The following is a 19541-nucleotide window of genomic DNA, read 5'->3' as shown; positions in this document are numbered from 1 at the left end:
AAGTGAATATACAATCAATCTGAGGCTTTTTACGCTGGTTTAATAACATAGAACTGCTGATGATCTTTTAATTAAATAATTATTCTTTGTTCAATCAGAATAGATTGCCTCACTATAGGGATTGTAAGGAGTAATGTGCAAAATCCACCCTGAACTGATCGCATTTTAGCTACTTACTGTAATCTGTGGATAGACTTTGTTGTTCCTATAAGTGAAAGCAGCGCAAAAACCTGGGAAAATTGTAGTCAGATACTAAAAATGCAATGCCCAATTTGCAGCTGATCAAAGAAAAGTGTGTTAAGACCCAATTTGGTGGTGTGGTGAACAAAGTTATAGCTGTCTGACAAATGGGAAAAGCGGATTTTCTACAGGGTTCCGCTTCCAGCAGCTTTCTTTGTTTTTGGTGACAGTTTTAAGGTGCTCAGCACTTAGGAAATAGAGCTGAGCTGCCTTTCTAGGAAACAGCTCTGCAGAAAATCTTTCAGTTTTCCTACGAGTAGCCTCATGTATTAAAGAGCTGGCAAATGGAGTTGTTAGGAGGAGTTACAATAAATTGCATGGTGTGTTTGCCTGCTGTGCAGGGCAATTCCCATAAGAGGATCTGCACAGACAGGCCAGCCTCTGCATTTCTTCTGTCTGGGTGTATTGGAAACGCAAAATCTGCTTGGTGTCGGGGATGGCTTCAGATGGCCCTGCCACCGTGGCACGTCATTAATGCTGCTCACGGTGACCGGACTGAGAGGGCTTCAGTGTTTATTAGGGGAATATAATCATTTAAGCCTGAATAAGCTTCAAAGCTCTAATGTGGCTGTTTGGCCAACATAAATGAGATGTAAATTTGTGCTGAATAGCCACTGATGACAGAAAGATGATTAATGCAAAAGTTGACATTGATTTATGGGTGCAGTTGTCAGGACCTGAGCCATGAATGTAATATTATCTCTATGAAAAGCTTTGGGTGGATGAGAGACCAGGGAGCAGGGCTAAAATAGTGCATTTGCTGGAGGGCGTGATACGGTGTGAGGGTTGTCTGTAATGTAGTCAAATTTAGCGTATGCCTGAGAGGTTGGGCCTTTCCTGCTTAGTGCATCACTTTGAAACATTTCAGTGAAATGTTTTACTTCCATTAAATGTACTTTTAGTTTTTCTTCTTTTACTCCAATATTTTTCAAAAATTTAAAATTTCACTCCTAGGCAACTATAGGTAGCTGATGGCAATGATAAAGATGAATGATTTAGTAGTGTTTTTGCAGAAAGTGTTTGTTCCTTCCCTTCCCTCACCATGTCGCATGCATTAACGATAGGCCAAACGTATTGCTATCCCAGTTGTAGGCAGTGAGAAGCCCAAAATCAGTTTTAGTTTTTTTAAATGTTAGGACAAACAGTAAGAGGAAAGGCTTCCTCTCTCATCTAATCCTTCTGAAAGTTGTTGCACAAACCTCTTGGTATCGTCAGATGAGCAATGCTATCCCAAAAGCTTTGAAAATCCAAGCATTTGGCGATAAATCTAAAATGTATGTCATGCTGTGCTGAGCCCTTCTGAAAATCTGCCTCCGTCAGTCTTCCGGTGTTAAACTGTGCTGCCGCTGCTCTTTGCTGCAGCTCTTGTTAAATTGTTCTGCAATGACTGTTACATTAAGCAGTGAAAAATGATTTAATGGTATTGTGTTTCTCCAATGCCACTTTCATGCTCGTCTCCATTGTCTTAGCGTCAGATGCTGGACAGCAGTGTGAAATGTGCATCTGATTCAGATGCATGAAGAATTTAAAACCTTAATTTAAAAAAAAATAGAAAATAAAAAAGGAAAAAGAAGGAGGGCTGTGGGGAGGTTAGTGAGGAGCACAGTGCTTTGTTCTGGGAACAGGTCAGAGCAGCTGCTGATTAGGCATGCTGGAGTGGGGCTGATGCTCCTTTTTATTTCAGCTGCTGTAACCTCCAGCTGGGTTCTCCTTCCATTTGGATTTCAGTCCTGACATCTTTCATTGATCATGCAAATGATCAAAGTGTGAGCAAAACTTCTGTCCCATTTTCATTTTCCTGTTACACGTTACAGTGCAGCGCTGAAGTCTAGGTGACTTCGTCCTGGTGTTACATTAAACAACTTCAGCTGTGCAGATCTTGAAACAGATAATATATTTCATCACAAGCATGTTCTGCAGAAAATTTTGTAACATTTTAATTGCTCTCCTTTCTTACAGGCTTTCAGGATGGGATTTGCTTTAGCAAATTACCATGTATGTTTTGAGATATTATCTCAACTTTACAGATATCTGCATTGTTCATCTTGTAAGCAGTGTGGAGCAATGGAAGAGTTGCCAAAACCTTTGCAGTGTATTACAGTAAGGAGTCTCCTGCAGTACCCATGGTGGAAATGAAAGAAAGAGGTGTGGCAGCAAACTCTGTGTGTGACAGATGCAAGGGAACATGGGAGAATCATTCAGGTAGCAAGACCAAAGGTTTAAATCATAGATGATGGTGAGGCCTTGGCACGGGCTGCCCGGAGAGGCTGTGGGCACCCCATCCCTGGAGGTGTTCAAGGCTGGGTTGGATGAGGGCCTGGACAGATCGATCCAGTGGGTGGTAACTGGATGAGTTTTGAGTTCCCTTCCAACCCAAGCTGTTCTATGATATGAAGTTCTCCACACAACTTCAGGTCACTTCAGTTGCGTCTTCATGTTGAGCACTTCCGGTTAGGAGCAGTCTTGCTTAGTTCCACAGTTTCAGCACAAGCCTTTCCTGTTTCTTGCATTTCCTTACCTCTCTGAGCAACCTGTGTGGGAACTCTTCTTTGTATTACTTTGGGAAGAAGGGGAGTATTTTTGTCATTGGGAAAACCTAGGAAAAACAGCTTATATCACTTCTAGCATCCATGATTGTGCATGGGACCTTAAAATCTTTACCCTGGTTGACTTAAAAAAAAAAAAAAAAAAAAAAAAGATTCAAAATGCCACAAGAGTCTGAAGTATCCACTATCCACTCAGTTACTAAAATCCTAAGAAGTGTGTTGTTTTTTTGTTTGGCAGTAATGGAGTTAGGATGGGGTATGATGGTGCTTAACTTTCACCAAACTGATTTCCAATCCAGTTCTGTTTTATAATGGAAAGTTGACATTAATATTTCCCTTGTCTTTATTAATTCTTCTCCTGACCTTGACTTTGGTGCAGGCAGTACATAAAACCTATTGAAATTGAGACTTGGTAAATCTGGATGCAATGATAAGGACGCCTTTGAGTTTTGTGGGGCAGTGGAAACATGAATTCTAGAAGTCTGGTCTCTGCTAGGCAGCTATCACCTGTGGAATAGGGAATATGTGAGTGCTCACTGGTTAATAAAAAATGGAGAGAAAAAAGTTTGCTAGTCAAATGGAGCATGTCTCAAAGACATTTTAGATTTCCAGTTCATAACTTTCCACTTTGCAGTTGGCGTCTTCTTCCCAGCTTCTGTTTATGAAAAATGATTCCCTACCTCCTGGCTAGAAAATTGACTGTAGTAAGTGGGGAAACTTGCATTTACTTCAGGTAATGTAGAACCTGGTCCCGAGATATTCACAAGTTAGCCAAACTGTTCAGCTTAGGGGCCGAAGAATAGTGGTGCTGAGAGAAAGAGAAAACTTCAGTCCAGTAGGTAAGGGTGAAAAATGCATAAATAACAGTACCAAAACTTTTAAGCTACATTTTCTAAGTTGACAAACTGAGGAAAATGTTCCAAACCAAAAGAAAATGCTCAGTTCCTTCTTTGGGAACTTTGCTTTTTAAATCAATTTCATTAGAACAGACTTCTGCTTGAGTAGGGAGATCAATCAGATTTTTTTCTATGCTCTGTTCTCTATCAAGATTTTTGCTTGATGAGTAGCTGTTGTCAGTAGAAATATTTATCTATATATTTGTATAAATGCTTTAGTTTAAAAATGCCGTCCAAGTGAAGTTTGAGAGAATATCGTACTTACAGAAATGCCAGGATCCCTGGTGGTTAGGATTGCTCTTGATATTTAAAAGTTTTAATTAACATTAGGCCAAATACCGTTTTCATTGATCTCACTGAAGTCTCCTTTTGATAGTGGCTCCTGCCCTGAAAGGAGCTCCAAAAAGCAGAGGCTGTGAAGCAGTCTCTTCATCTTTCATTGTAGGAAGGGACGTTGATGTAAAACAGAAGTCTGTCTGTACAAATAATACTTCTTTTGTCTTGGAAGCTGAAATTTAAAAAGTATATTTGAGGTGGAAGAAATACAATTCTACAGTATTCTTTTTGTCTACCACCTACTTTTCTTCATTTAAACTCAGTCTGAGAAGATGCCAAATACCTGCCTGGTGAGGTTGTCAAAATCCCTTGTTTTCCTCTTTACTGGTTTTTCCCCTCACTTCTCAATTTGCTCTGTGTTCGTGAGTAGTTTTAGTCTTCTGATTTCCATTGTTTGGGATTTATAATTGCCTGGAAAGTCACCTGGCTATGGTTGGTGTCCTTCCGCTGTCTGGCTGGTGGGAGGGCGCAGCAGGGGTGAGCAAACACGCTAATTGAGGGCAGTGCCCCAAAGCAGCACCTGGACTTTAAGCCCGAGTCCTCGCATTGCCATAAATGCTTTGAAATTTTCATCTGACCACTGCTTAAAGTGGGACCCAGTGACCCAGCAGTGGTGGAGGGAGTTGGACAAAGCTATTTAGGTGTGCGTATGGAGGTGGTGTGCAGTGGCACACTTGTTCTCTAAGTCTTCAGCTGCTTGCTGCATCTTTGCTTTTCTTTCATTGAAAACTGAAATGCCCTCAGTGAAAACCAGCCTGTCCTTAAATCCTGTGGCTCCAAAAAGCTGAAAATCTGCACAGTGGCAGTGGATCATAGGACATGAGATAAAACTGGCAATATTGGTGGTAGGCTTTGAAGTGGTTAAAATTTGGGCCAGTGTGTCTAAGTGGTGTTTTGTAGCAGGTGAGATGGTGACAGAGTGATGATCACTTTATAGCTAGCACAGTGCTGCAAAACTTCCAACCCTGCAGAAAATGATGTGCAGAGATCTGCCTGGCTCTCATAGAGATTTAGCCTTACACAACCTTGCTGAAGTCAATGAAGCCATGCAGAGGAGAGCCTACTCAGGTGTACTTATTTGCTTTAATGCTGGAAAATGATAGCAGAGGAAAAGCTGGTAGGCAGATAAAAAAAAATAAAAAACACCACATTGTGGGGCTCTGGGATGGGGGAGAGCAACAAATTGATGGAAGGAGCTGGTTGGGAGAAGAAAATACATGCATGTGGGAGCTGGGCTAGGGACTATCAATAGGCAACCAGGTCTGAATGTCGGCTGCATAAAAGGTAATTGAAGAACCTGCCCAGGTATTGCTGGGATGGAAGGCAGAGGGAACTGCACAGAGCTGAGTGCTGTGCTGGCCTGTCCTTCTGGAAGGGCAGTGTGTTTCCCTGGGTAATGCCCTGCTCTTCTCTGTGCTTGAGGTACATGGAGCTCAAGTTCTTTGCCCAGTGTTGGAAGGAGCAGCCAAAGAAAAGGGTAGGAAAAGTGAAGTTATGTAACCATATGGAGCTGGTGGGCAAGTGCAGGTGAAGGAGACCAGAGCCACTATGGAGATGAAATGTTGAGAGACAAGAGGTAGAGAGTTGGTTACGTTGGGAAGTGTGAAGGGGGGAAAAGAAGATATGGATGGATGATGTGCAATAAGAGACTTAATCGTTTTTCTCTAGAGGAAAAAGGATGAAAATATTTAAAACCTCTTTGAATTTTTCATCTTTTGATTCAGCAGCTTGCAGAGTTATCCTACATAAGTTGCACAGTTCCATATGGAGGAATGGGAGAGGACTAACGGGGAGGAAGTGAGGCTGCTTGTACCCAGAAACCTGTGAAATAGGCAGTGGCAGCAGAAGCAGCTTGCATAGTCCTTGTGCAGAATGGAGGAAGTGCTGCTGGGGTTTCTGGGCAGTCCTGGGAACCCCTTTGTTTAATGCTCTTAAGCTTCCCTCCCCTCTTATGACTCCTAGGATTTAATTAAATGCCTAATTGCTTTTAGCAGCCCTAAAATGTGTGGAATTGGGCTTGAAATGTGTGTGCCAACTTTGGTGGCTGCTTCAGATGGAGACAAGTAACAAAAATTTCCCTTTAAAAAAACAACCATCAAAAAACAAACAAACAAAAACCCAAAAACCCAAAGGCCAAAAAAAAGCTTTGAAATCTTCATTTCCTATGTCAGTATTTGTTTTTGGGGCAGCAGTTTTTGCTGTGCTGCAGTAGCACATTGCAGTCCTGGAATCCCAGAGATTAGAAACACGCCTGACCAGTGGACAGATGGTGAATGTTTTAGAATTGTCCGTTTAACCCAAGGCTGCTCCACTGAATGCTTTTTAGCTCTCATATGTGTGTTAGTTGGATGTGTGATATCTTTGGCCCTTCCATAGGCAGACAGCGTGCATGAATTACTTGCTTCCTATTGATGAAGCCGAGTGCATCTCGGGCACCTGTTCACTTGCCAGCAGTGGCGTACTGGAAATTTCTGATTCAGAAATAGGTCTTCTATAAATGATTTAACATCAGGCTATTGAAATGCATGTGTGTTTTCCTTCTTACAGCTATTAAAGACTTAGAGAAAACATTTAGCACCAAATTAATGTTGCATTTTTGTTTTAATCCTGCAGATGGGGTTGATTTATATTTCAAAAATATGTGCTGCAGAGAGGAATTAAAATGTTACGCATTTTGTTCAGTTGTACTTAATATTTTTTCATGCAAATATTTTCCGCTAGATGCTGTCACTTTAATGTGTTGTGCTTCCTTTTTCATTAACCATTACTGTGCAACGTTTCATCCTGCACAATTTCCAGCTAGTCTGTATTCCTTTATTGTTTAGAGGAGTTGTCTGAGGTCTGCAGTAATTGGGAAGCTGCAACCAGGCAGAAGGTGCCAAGGCTCTCTTCTCCTGTCTCCTCCTCAAGGAGGGATGGAAAAGCAGAGCTGTGGCAGGCTGCCTGCAGTCTCCTGGGTGAGGCAGACCCAGCTGTGCTAATTGGAAGAGAAAGAAATGGTGCACTCTCACATGCAGATAGGAAGGAGTGAGATGGGATTAGATGGCAGAGCAGAGATTTTATACAATAGTGATGGCTCTGATACAGGGTACTTGGTTCTCCCTTGAGGATTATGCAGAGATAAGCAGCCTTAACTCATTAGCATTTCCCTTTCCTCTTGCTCTTTGGCTGCTTTAGGTCTGATGGCAGGTGGTGATGGCAAGGTTGCTTGGATTTGGGGTTCCCTACTGGAAGGGCAGCATGGCCTGAAGCCTGAGATGTTAGGTGATGTGGCACTTGTTGCAACTGAGATGAGACCTCAGCTCAGTACTTTGTTCTTCCTCCTCATCATTAATTGCTCTCAGGGAATGAAAGCAACCATTAGAGCCTCTGGATTTCATTGTTGAACAAAGGAGCTTTCTTCTACTTCCCCTAACACAACTCTTGGAGCTGAGCTTAACTCTTGGACCTGTGCTTAATTTTGTGAGTGAAGAGCATAATGGTTGCCTTTGAAAATTGATCTGAATTAAAGAAGTGTTTTTCTGAGGATATTTGCTATGCTCTCAAGCTAAATCATTAATGATATGATTGCAACATCACAGTCTCTGCAAACATCAGTTCTCTGCAAGACACGTCCATTAGATACCCTCTAAATATCGTATAGTGTTGCACTGTATTCTGTGGCCTTCTGTATATATCTCCACTTAAAACAGTTTGGCCTCAGCAGTTTCCACCTCAAAATTTTTTCACTGAGCACTTCCCATACCTGCTGGTTGATGCACTTGGCAGAGGATCATTCAAACCTTCAGCTGGAAAGAGCAAAAGTTACTGAGGTCATTGCAGCAGGGACCTACACCTCGGTGGGAGAAGTGTGAAGTGGGAGAAGTGGAAAAGTGAAACACTCCTCCTCAAAGGGAATCTCCAGCTAGATAAAAATAAGACCTTGCATTTCTGTGGTTTCATGTCAAAGAAACTGCTTCTCCCCAAAGTTAGGCATGAATCCTGCCCAGGTCTGCCTCGCTTTAGCCATAGGCATCTCCCCAGCTCCATATGTGGTATTGGCAGAAGGATGAAGTGACAGCAGGATTGATCATAGCCTGTTTAAGAAGAGATGTGTGGAGGATTTTGAAATAAAGATGAGAAAAATTTCCTCAGGTGAGGTCCCTCTCTTAGGAGATGGGTGGTATGATGGATGTGAGCTCTGCACATCACAGCAGGTGCATCTTTGGTAAAACTGCTCAAGTCCACACTCTTATCTCTCAGGTCAGGGAGGAGGGGTACACGTGGAAGAAGACATTATTTATTGCTGGTGGTACTTATAACTCATTTGGGACTGTAGCATTGCATGATACTCTCATGCCACTTATTGCTGTCATATTCATATAAAATTTAAGAAAAGCATTTCCCTGGAAAAAAATGTCACTGTTATGTTGACTCTGAGGGCGTTCCCTGTCAGCTCTGCAGTAATGATATCTGGGTGGAGAAGGCTCTCGACTTCGTCTCAGGCAGTGTTTCCAATAAAATCTTGGCCTTTGGCCCTGGAAAATGTTCAGCTTGGAATATAGCTATTACCTTGTATCGAAGCACCTTTAAATTACCTTTTGAGTCCACAGCAGTGATTGGAAGCAGGCAGCAGCACTGAGCAGAGGCTTTGGGAATTAAGCCCTTATAGATGAGCAGTTCAGAAGTAGGAGAGAGGAACAGAGCTGATATCACTAGTTCTCCTGACTTCTTTACTGCACGTGGGTTAATCTAATCTCTTAATGTGATACTGTACTTGTCAAAAGCAGAAAGGAAATGTTAATGTTGCATGTTCCTATTGTAGGCATTGTTGCAGTGCTAGACCAGGAAAAAGCATTCTTTCCAAGTGATTCAGTCTAGTGGTCTAGCGTGGGACCAAAATTAAAACAACGAAGTAGTTGTTACAATTGCCTTAAACAGCTGGGAGAAGTTATCTTGAAAACCTGCCTAGCATGTTCAAAAGTCACCTTTTCTGTTTAAACTATTCAGCTCTTTCCATGAGCAGGAACTCCAGTGACTAGCGCTCAGAGGCATATTTACTTCATACACCACTGCTGATTTTATGGCAAACTGTTCAGTGGGAGGGATCAGCTGGAGAAATGTGCTTGTCTTCACTGTGCAGAGCAGTGATTTGAGGATGCGATAGAAAGGAACCTGGGGAAGCAGGGACAGATGGACTGTAAATGGCTTTTCACCTGTGTGTATGATAGGAAAAGACCAACCCGTGGCCCCATCTGCTTTTGTTTTGTCATTTGGAGTGCTAGTGGAGAGACCTGGTGGTATATTTTCTCACTTCTGAGAAGTCTGAACCAGAAGGTTTTAATTAGCATCTTTTTATATTTCTAAAGGGTGTTTTATCTAATACTTTTATTGTTGACTATGTATCAAGCTTCCAGCGTGGAAAACACTGTCATATACAACATTTTTTCTTCCATTAAGCCCCCTGCTATAAACCTCTGAATCCCAAAGTGATCTTCCATGGGAAAACTAAGATTTGTGGAAATTGTAACTTTTTTAAAAGTAATACTTCTTCTCTTTACACAGTGGGAAGAAATTGGTGAGGTGGATGAAAACTATGCTCCGATACACACATACCAAGTATGCAAGGTAATGGAACAGAATCAGAACAACTGGCTTCTGACCAGCTGGATCTCTAATGAAGGGGCGTCCCGCATCTTCATTGAACTCAAATTCACCCTGAGGGACTGTAACAGCCTTCCAGGAGGACTTGGGACTTGCAAGGAGACTTTTAACATGTACTACTTTGAGTCAGATGATGAAGATGGGAGGAACATCAGAGAGAATCAGTACATCAAGATAGATACCATTGCTGCTGATGAGAGCTTCACGGAGTTGGACCTCGGCGACAGAGTTATGAAGTTAAACACAGAAGTGAGAGATGTTGGGCCTCTAACAAAAAAAGGATTTTACCTTGCTTTCCAGGATGTGGGCGCCTGCATTGCCCTGGTCTCTGTGCGTGTGTACTACAAGAAATGCCCATCAGTGATCCGCAACCTGGCACGCTTTCCAGATACCATCACAGGAGCAGATTCCTCGCAGCTGCTAGAAGTGTCAGGCGTCTGTGTCAACCACTCAGTGACTGATGAGGCACCAAAGATGCACTGCAGTGCTGAGGGAGAATGGCTGGTGCCCATCGGGAAGTGTTTGTGCAAGGCAGGGTACGAGGAGAAGAACAACACCTGCCAAGGTAAGGGTTTGCAGGGGGTCGCTGTGCTGAAGTGGCCAGGGTGATGTGCAGTCTTGGCTTTTTTCTCTTCTATATCCTTTCATCATGTCTGGTTGAGTTGCCTGCGGCAGGTTGGGTTCCCTCTTCCACTGAGCTCCTTTCAATGGCTGTGGCAGGTGAAGAGGCCTTGGATGGATGTAGTGGGACTTCATACCTACGTACAGGTCTCTCCAGTGCTTTGAAATTTATTTCCCATTATGAGATGTGTTTTGTGGTTTGTATTTAAAGGACCTTTTTTTTTCCCTATTGTTCTTTGAGGTGGGGGCAGAGATGGTGGAGCGGGAAAGGTTTGGTATTTTCTTTTCTGGTAAATAGTTTACTATAAAGCTGCTTAGAGTTAAATGTGAAGCCCCACTGGTAAGAATGCCTCCATGTATGTTCAAGTTTGCACAGAAGCAGCTGGCTGAGGTTTCTGTGTTGCTGTTCATTATAGGTCTCCTGAATCAGGGGCCTTGAGGAAGTGATCTAGGGTGTCTGAAGCTGAAAATTTGAATGCTTTTCGAAAAGTGCAGCATATGATGAGGTGGTACAGAAAGTATGGCATTTTGTATTGTATGTTTGTTTGTAAAATTTGTCCTTCTGTTGTAGATGTGTAACTGTTTAAAAGAAAACCTATTTTGGTGAGAAAGAGAAAAGTTTGGCACAGATTTGCTTTTGCAAAACTTACTTTTTCATCATCAGTTGCATCTCCCATTTTCTTATCTTCTGCTTGTGGCCACTTAGAGGGAACCTGTGGAGAAGGCAGAAGGATTCTCTTCCAGATGAAGACAGTGTTGTGTTTTCTCTTCACCTTGGTTCAGAAAGCTATCTTTGGCACTTACTGTTGATGCATAGGATGGATCTGTGCCTATCTGAAGTGACCTGTGGCCATGATCCTGTAGTCCTCAGCCTAGTACAAGTCTATTGTCTATTGTACTTCAAGTCTTCTCAAGAGTTAATTCATTGGTAAACTTTTTTTTTAATAGGAGAGTCTCCATTTTCTACAGTCAATATTACAAAATGAGGGTTTTTTTTTTTTTGCTTTCATGTGCCAATAGAGGTATTTTCTCCTGTGTGTGGGTGAAGACATCTGACTTGCTGTTTGATACTGCACAGGGGGACCAAAGATGAACATTGCTCCAAGCTGAGGAAACACTGTTGCAAATGAAGGAGATGTGCCAGATATTTCAGCCAGAATCTGCCTCATGGTGGCTAAAAATACTGCATCCTGAAATAACATGCACTGATTGGGTCTGATGTCTAGACACTGACTTGAATCACCTGTAAGAATTTTTGGAGTAAGAGTACATTAATTAATTGCCATTCAAATCCTGCCCTCTCACAGTGCATAAGCAGCATGAGATATTTTAAAGTGATCTTAAAGGACTTAAAAGACAAAAAAATAACTCCTCCCCCCCCCCCCCCCCAAAAAAGGCACGCAACAACAACCACAAACTAAAACAGAAAAAGCACAAGTGGCTTAAAACAGACACTGAAGAGTAGCTTTTGAAGAGCTTGCTTTTAGAATCACAGAATCATTTATATTGGAAAAGACTTAAAGGTTCATCAAGTCCAGAGCAACTACATCTCTGATATTGCTGAGATGGCAATCTGCAATATGCTTTCAGAGGATCTTAGTATCTGAGTGACGTGGGATTCTGCTTTCTATTTTGGGATGTGGGTGGGAATTTTTATTTGTTTTTACTTATTTTTCTTGGTCACTTTGGAGAACAGTGTCTTCTGGTCACTCAGCTTATGACTTTGTTGAGTACAATGTGAAAATGTTAGGAAGCTAAGTCATGATGAACTTTTGCCTTGCTATGGTAGGCTTACTACCATACTTACTTATTTACCCACATAAACTACTCCTATACTTCACCCATAGTCTGCATCCTCAGCAAAAGTCTCTTATTTTAGTTACTCTGGACTGTTAGGGCTTTCCTACAAATAAGGACTGTAGACTAAATTCCACCACCAGATCAATGAGATGTTGGGATCTGTCATCCTGATGGGTGATCTCAATCACCCAGTTATCTGTTGGGAAAACAATGTGACAAGCTGAAAGTGATCCAGGAGACTCCTGCAGTCCATTGACAACAACTTCCTGGTTCAGATACTGGGCAGGCTGACCAGCAGTGAAATGTTGTTGGACCTGGTGTTCACCAACGTGGAGGAGATTGTTAAAGGCATTAAGATTGGAGGCAGCCTGGGCTGCAATGACCATGCCCTAGTTGAGTTCGTGCTCCTGAGGAATGTAGGACTGGCAAAGAGTAGAGTTGGGACCCTGAACTTCAGAATAGTGAAGTTTAGGCTGTCTAAGGAATGGTTGGATGAGATCTCCTGGGAAGCTGTCCTTAGAGACAAAGGAGTGGAGCAAAGCTAGCTATTCTTTAAGTATGCCTTTCTGAGAGTGCAAGAGCTCCCTATCCCTCAGAGTAAGAAAGCAGGATGAGGAGGCAGGAAACCAACATGGTTTGGCTAGGACCTGCAGGTCAAACTGAGGGAAAAGGGCACGTACAGGCAGTGGAAATGAGGACATGTCACCGGGAAGAATACAGAATACATGTCTGAACATGCAGACATGGGATTAGGAAGGCTAAAGCACAGATGGAAATGAACTTGGCAAGGGATGTTAAAAACAATTTAAGAAGTGTTTCTATAGGTACATTGGTCAGAAGAGACCAGAAAAAGAGAGTGTACTTCCTCTGATAAATGAGAAAGGAAAACTGGCTACAACAGATATGGAGAAGGTTGAGGTATTCAATGAGTGCTTTGCCTCAGTCTTCACTGGCAGCCAGGATTTTCATATTTCTCACATTCCTGAATCTCTTGGTGGAAACTAGGAGAGCAAACTCTTTCCACTGTAATGGTAGAACCAGTCCAAGATCACCTCATGAGACTGAATGTGTACATGCTTATTGGGCCAGATGACTCGTGTCCCAGGGTCCTAAGGAATCTGGCTGATGTGGTTGCCAAGCTACACTCCCTCATATTTGAAAAACTGTGGCTGTCAGGTGAAGTTCCCAGGGACTGGAAGAAGGGAAACATCCCCTTCATAAGAAAGGGGAGGAAGGAGGACCTGAGGAACTATGGGCCAGTGAGCCTTGCCTCTGTGCCTAGTAAGATAACGGAACAGATCCTCCTGAAAGACATGAAGGATTAGCAGGTGATCCAGGACATCCAGCATAGCTTCATCAAAGGAAGGTCGTGCCTGACCTATCTATTGGTCTCCTACAATGGAATGATGGCATCAGTGGACAAAGGGAAGACAACTGATGTCATCTATCTGGACTTCAGCAAGGCCTTTGACATGGTCACACACCACATCCTTATCTCTAAATTTGAGAGAGATGATTTGAAGAGTGGACTATTCTGTCGATAAGGAATTGGTTGGAAGTTTGCAGCCATAGGGTTGTGGTCAGATGGCTCATGTCCAGGTAGAGGCCAGTGATAAGCATTGCTTTCCAGGGATCTGTCTTGGGACCAGTAGTCTTTAACATCTTTATCAGTGACATAGATGTTGGGGTTGAGTATTCCCTCCCCCTGCCCCCCACACACGTTTGCTGATGACACCATGCTGAGTGGTGTGGTAGATATGGCAGAAGAAAGAGATGCCGTCCAGAGGGACCTTGATAATCTCAAAAGGTGGACCCATGTGAACCTAATGAGGACCAACAAAGCAAAATGCAAGGTTTTGCACTTGGGGTGGAGTAATCCCAGATATGTATGCAGACTGAGAGAAAAATTCCTTGGGAGTAGCCTGGCTGAGAAGGACTTAGGGTCCTGGTAGATGAAAACCTTAATACGAGCCGGAAGTGTGTGCTTGCAGTCCAGGAGGCCAATGGTATCCTGGGTTGCATGAGAATAGGGGTGGTCCCCTCTCCCAGCAGGGACAGGGAGGTGATTGTCCCTCTGCTCTGCCCTTGTGAGGCCCCACCTTGAGTACTGCATCCAGGCCTGAGACCCCCAGTACAGGAAAGATGTAGAGCTGTTGGAGTGGGTCCAAAGGAGGGCCAAGAAGATGATCCAAGGACTGGAGTACCTCTCCTATGAAGACAGGCTGATGGAGCTGGGCTTATTCAGTCTGGAGAAGATAAGACTGCAGGGAGACCTTGTTAAGGCCTTCCAGTATTTAAAGAGAACTTATAAACTTGAGAGAAATCAACTTTTTACACATAGTGTGTAGGTAGTGATAGGATGGGGGAATGGTTTTAAGCTCAAGGAGGGAAGATTTAGATTAGATGTTAGGGGGAAGTTTTTCACTGGGAGAGTGGTGAGGTGTTGGAACAGGTTGCCCGGAGAGGTTCTGGATTACCCAGTCCCTGGAGGTGTTCAAGGCCAGGTTAGACAGGGCTCTGGGCAACCTAATCTAGTACTGGATCTAGCCGTTGGCAACCCTGCCTGTGGCAGAGATGGGTTGGAACTTGATGATCTTTGAGGTCTCTTCTAATCTAAGCCATTCAGTGAAAGTGCCTATGGCAAAGTCAGTTTGAGGGCCTTGTTTGGATGTCCTGTGTTTAATCCAGGTCACAGTGCCAAATGTCTCCCGCTGGTTGGCACACAAAGGTGATCAGATGATAGAAGACATCAGCTTTAGGCTGTCCACAATGCCTGCATTCAGAGTACGTGCTGATGTTGTTTGTGAGTAAAATGCTTTCTGGGTGGGATATTGCTATATTCACAAGGATGAGCTTTTTTTACAGGAGAGTAAAGGAAATTTGTAGTCCATCAGTAGGGTAAGTTACACTGAGGAAGGTGCTATGCAAGTTTTGCTATGCAAAACTTTGCTTTGGTACTGGTGATTCTTTCACAGCCTGACTCATGTTTAGGAAATGCATGCTACGCTCCTGGCTGACATAACGGTGGTCTGGGCAGTGTGTTTTGTAGATCTGACAAACACCTAAATAACTTCTGACCTTCAGTTTGTAAATCAGTTGCAAGTGGTCTCCCCCTTTGCTTTCTTTTACAGTTAAGGAGGTTATTACTGACTGTGCTTTAGGAAACATTTTCAACCCTGAAGAGCCTGGCTTTGTTTACTAAATTTCTCGTGCAAAGATGACATTTTCCAAGCTCTAGTGTCATGTCTGGACAAAGCAGACTACAGTCTAATAAGAGACGATGTAAATCCCAGTCACCCTCACAGACATATGGGAACTATTGAAATCCCTTCTGCCTACAAATCATTAATTGGCAACGATGTTCTGAATTCATCATCTTGTCAGCAGGGTTCCTGTTTGAAGAAGGCATTGACAGTAACAGCTGAGCAATTTCTCTCACTGGGGACACTGAGGTTGTAAATATGACATGGTCTAATCTCCTTATATAATGTGCTCGCTCTCTCAATTAATAATGGCAACTAGGCAGTATTTACTGTAAAGAACCCAAACTACTTGTATTTTACACCTCCTCTGGCAACCATCAGCAACTATGAGACAACTAAAGGTAAATTGTGACTGTTCTGGGACGTGTTTATAAAGAACCAGTTCTAAGGTTCATTATTCACAAGAATAAATTGCGGTACTAGTTAACAATAAAAACTGAAAGCAATTGTTCTCAATTTCTATGCAGTCTTACAGAGCAGTGATTTGGTGCTGCTGAAGGACTTGTAGTGATTGGCTTTACTTTGGTTCACCTGGTACTGTCTGAATGGATCCTTTAGCAATGCTCCTGAGCATTTTCGCTAGCTTGAAAATGCCTGGTGGTGGTCTCCCCGGTAGCAGGCAGTACATTCCCAAAGGCCGGATCCTAACCAGTGTGGTGCCACTGAAGTCTGTGAGGTCTTCACCCACTTAGGGTTTTGGAGAAAGAAATATAGCAGCACCACCTTTCCCTTTCCATCTTTCTGCTTTGACAGAGGAAAGTTTGGTTGTAAATTTAGTTTAGTTGATTACTATTTGGGGTTTGTGTATTCATCCTCACTGAACACAGCCCAATGTGTTCTTACTCAGAACTAAGAAGTGCTTATTTTTATCCCTTTAAAGGCTTTGGAGCCCATCCTCCTGGAAAGAAAGGGATGCTGACCTGTTGATCAGGTGAGACCCAAATACACAGCATTTGGTGCAGCAATGGCCCCAGTAGTGACATGGAGCCACAGAGCTGTAACTGCAGATGTAAATAGTTAGCAAAGCCTGATATTTTTTTTCAGCTGCATTTTACAGCTGAATCACAAATTAATAAAATATTCGGGTTAAAAACAAATAGAAACACCAAAAAACCATGAACAACTGCACTGAAAGAGCCAGGCTGAAAAAGTGAGGAATTAGTTCAGGTGGTCACCAGGCTCTCCTTTGCAAGGATCAGTGCGTGCTGCTGCTTGAGGAGACATCAAAGGAGTGCAGCCAGTTTTAGCCAGCTACAAGGTGTATGGACAAGATTACAGATTACAGATGTTGCAGAGATGGACGAAATAACAGAGGAAACCTTGGCTAAAGTTTTTCTCTACTGCTTTCTGAGAAAAGAGCTTTGAAACTGAGGGGTGGACAGTGACGGGTCAGGGTATGGCTTTCTCCTTCTAAGAAGGATCTGCTGCCGGAGGAAATATTTGGATTATTTTTGTAAAACAGCTCTAGGGGATTCAAATTCTTCTGCTTTCTTCCGTGTTGGTATTTGTTGTTTGATTATTCTTTCTCTAATCAACTTTGCTGAATATCGCTATGCTTTTACAATCAATATTTAATTTGATGATTGTTCATTAATTGTGTTGGAGTTCAGCCCAGCTCTTGCCAAGAGAAATAAGAATTTCCTACAGGAAACAAAGACTGCAGAAATGAATGCTGTTGGCAGAAATGTTTTACTCTGGATATAATTAAAATCAGTTGACAAGGGTTGCTAGCTTATGCAGATCAGAAATTTCCCTGCCAAATTGATGCTTGGGTCGTTTTGTTGGTAACTGATCAGAGGTGAAGCAGAGTTACTCATCTTCCTATTTTGGAGAAAAACAAACAGTTAATGTTCAGAGCGTGTGTTTTTCCCAGGAGGCGCAGTTGCTGCAGTTGACTTCTCCATCCCCTTATTTCTAGGAGATGGAAATGTGTTGCTGCACAGGTAACTCTGCTTTGGCGTTGGGGTTTGGCTCTGAAGCAGCCAGAGTTTCTGGTTTCGCATATGACGTAGATACAGAACAGGGGCAACTTTTCTACTCTCCCCTCCCCAGCTTTCTTCTTTACCTAGGGCTGGCTGAGTTCTCACTCTAGACTCCTTGTTGTGGATATCAAAAAGGCAGCATGTTACTAAATCCTGCCTGTCTTCTCGGTGCCTTTCCTGCTGGGACTTGGTGAGCAAGGCGAGCACGGTGAGCACACTTTCACCCTCATGGCAAAGTAGAATGCAAGCCAAGTCCAGGAATAATAATAAAAATAAAATAAAAAAAAACCCTCTTCTTAATTGTTCTACTGGGAGGTGATTCCATGGCAAGAAAAACACTGATGGAAATGTTCAGTATATGGAAAATACTGAATTTGGAAATACTGTTGCCCCTCCAGGGAGTTCTTTGCCCATCATTCATCCTTCTTGTGCATTTTTCTGATTAAAACAAAATTGGCTGGGAGTATAGCGTGGTAGGTGTTCATATAATTATGAGCTGAAGCGCCTAGTTAATTTTAATTAGGCACAAAACCAACCAGCATCAGAATAGCTGAATTTTTGGCTACACAGTCTGTATTATCTTTTCACATTTAAAGGAGATCACCTGAATGCTACATTGCAGTAAAAGGTAGTTCTCACTGGACGGCGAATGGTTTTATTCTGCAGAGGTGTATGCATGTATATATTTAGGTGGTTTTGTTCTACAGTTGACATATTTGAGAGCAAGGGGATGTTGCCAACTTTTGCTACAGTACTGTTTATATACTATTACTTGTTTTAGTTTACATGTTTATTTGTCTTCATTATAGGAGGTATGGTTTGTACTTTGAGGCAATATATTATACTTTGATAATGAATTTTCACCTTCTGCGCTGCCTTGTATGCTTGGAACCCCTTGTAACTCTGAAGATCTTTCTTCATTCTCCAGCAGTGCTTTTAGGTTGTTACTTTGCCTATTTTAACCTTCCTATTCCTTCCACTGTGATTGCTATGCAGTAACGATACAGTAAGGAGCACTTCTCTCCCTATGTAAACTATGGATTGAACAGTATAAGTAAAACTGAGTTTGGAATTAGGTCTTAAAAACTTCAGTTTTGAAGATCATTCTTGCTTCTTAGCTAAAGGAGATTTTGAGGCAGACTTTAGGGCATATATTTTGCCTCTGATTCTAGATAATTAACTGGTATTTAGCCAAACACTGGATTTTTTTTTTTCTCATAAATCATCACTTTTTAGTATTCTTGAGTGCAAGGTATCCATTGGTAGCTTAAGGAATTTCTTAAATTATGGAATAGGAGAGGTGCTGGAGGAGAAAAGATGTGGTGTGCTGTTTGGTTCATTTGGTTGTCACTTCCAACTTCGGAATTGTTTGGAATTAGCTTGCTTATTAATTGTAGTGATCAGAAGCAGGGACTCTGGGGAAATACTCAGCGTAAAGCACACAAGCAGTGGTTGGCAATGCAGAGGATTTCAGTGATAGAAAACTGCTGGTAATCTTTGGCAGAAGGGTGGCTGCAAGCTCTCAAATTGCCATAGATCCATCAGTGCATGTCTGTCAGAGCCCTCATTCCACAAAAATTTATATTGAGTATTAAAATGTTCTATTGTGTGTTTTCTTCATAGAGCAGGTTTTCACTTTTGTCCTATTCGTTTAGAATCACTTAGCAGTAGTTAATGATGTGTTGACATTTCAATTACAAGCTTTTCTCGGGGCATGCTTTATTTCTTGACCATTTTAACTTGCTTTGAGTTAACACTGAGGTTGAAATCTAGATTTCAGAAAAGAAGGGTGCAATTTTGTCTTGTTTGACTGTAGTTGCAATTTACCTTTATTTTTAAAGCTTCATAAATGTCTCTTGTATAAGGTAAGCGTTTAGTAGAACTCAGAGCAAAGAGGCTGCAACACAAATGTCTGCACAGAGAGGTGACTGATTTTCACCTCAACAGAGATGGCTGTGTATTATTCTGGAAGCTTGCTCCCTTTTATCATTGGATTTAATCTAGTGCAGACATCACGGTGTCCACAGACAACACATGGTTAAGGTTGCACTGAGCTTGGTACTGATGTGCCTCCATTTTTTATTTCCCTCAGAATGGTAATAAAGTTTTTAATGCTGGAATGAACTCAAAGAGTAAGGCTGGGTGTTTTATAAAACCCAAACTGCATACTCAAAACAGATTAAAGAAAGAAAAGGCAAAAGAGAAGATGCAGGG

General features: G+C 42.3%; 1 protein-coding gene across 10 annotated transcripts in view; it reads left to right on the top strand.

The window, feature by feature from the left end:
* EPHA5 (EPH receptor A5) overlaps positions 1–19541 on the top strand; it is a 201431-nt gene that overhangs the window by 29955 nt on the left and 151935 nt on the right. For all 10 annotated transcript variants that reach the window (XM_015276151.4, XM_040698733.2, XM_015276150.4 and 7 more), the window contains exon 3: positions 9563–10226. In XM_015276151.4, coding sequence (XP_015131637.2) covers positions 9563–10226 — 664 coding nt within the window. The remainder of the gene's footprint in view (positions 1–9562; positions 10227–19541) is intronic.

This window comes from Gallus gallus, chromosome 4 (assembly GCF_016699485.2).
Source record: "Gallus gallus isolate bGalGal1 chromosome 4, bGalGal1.mat.broiler.GRCg7b, whole genome shotgun sequence".
NCBI classification, from domain to species: domain Eukaryota; kingdom Metazoa; phylum Chordata; class Aves; order Galliformes; family Phasianidae; genus Gallus; species Gallus gallus.
Note: the sequence above shows the minus strand (reverse complement) of the source record. Positions and strands in the feature narration are given on the sequence as shown.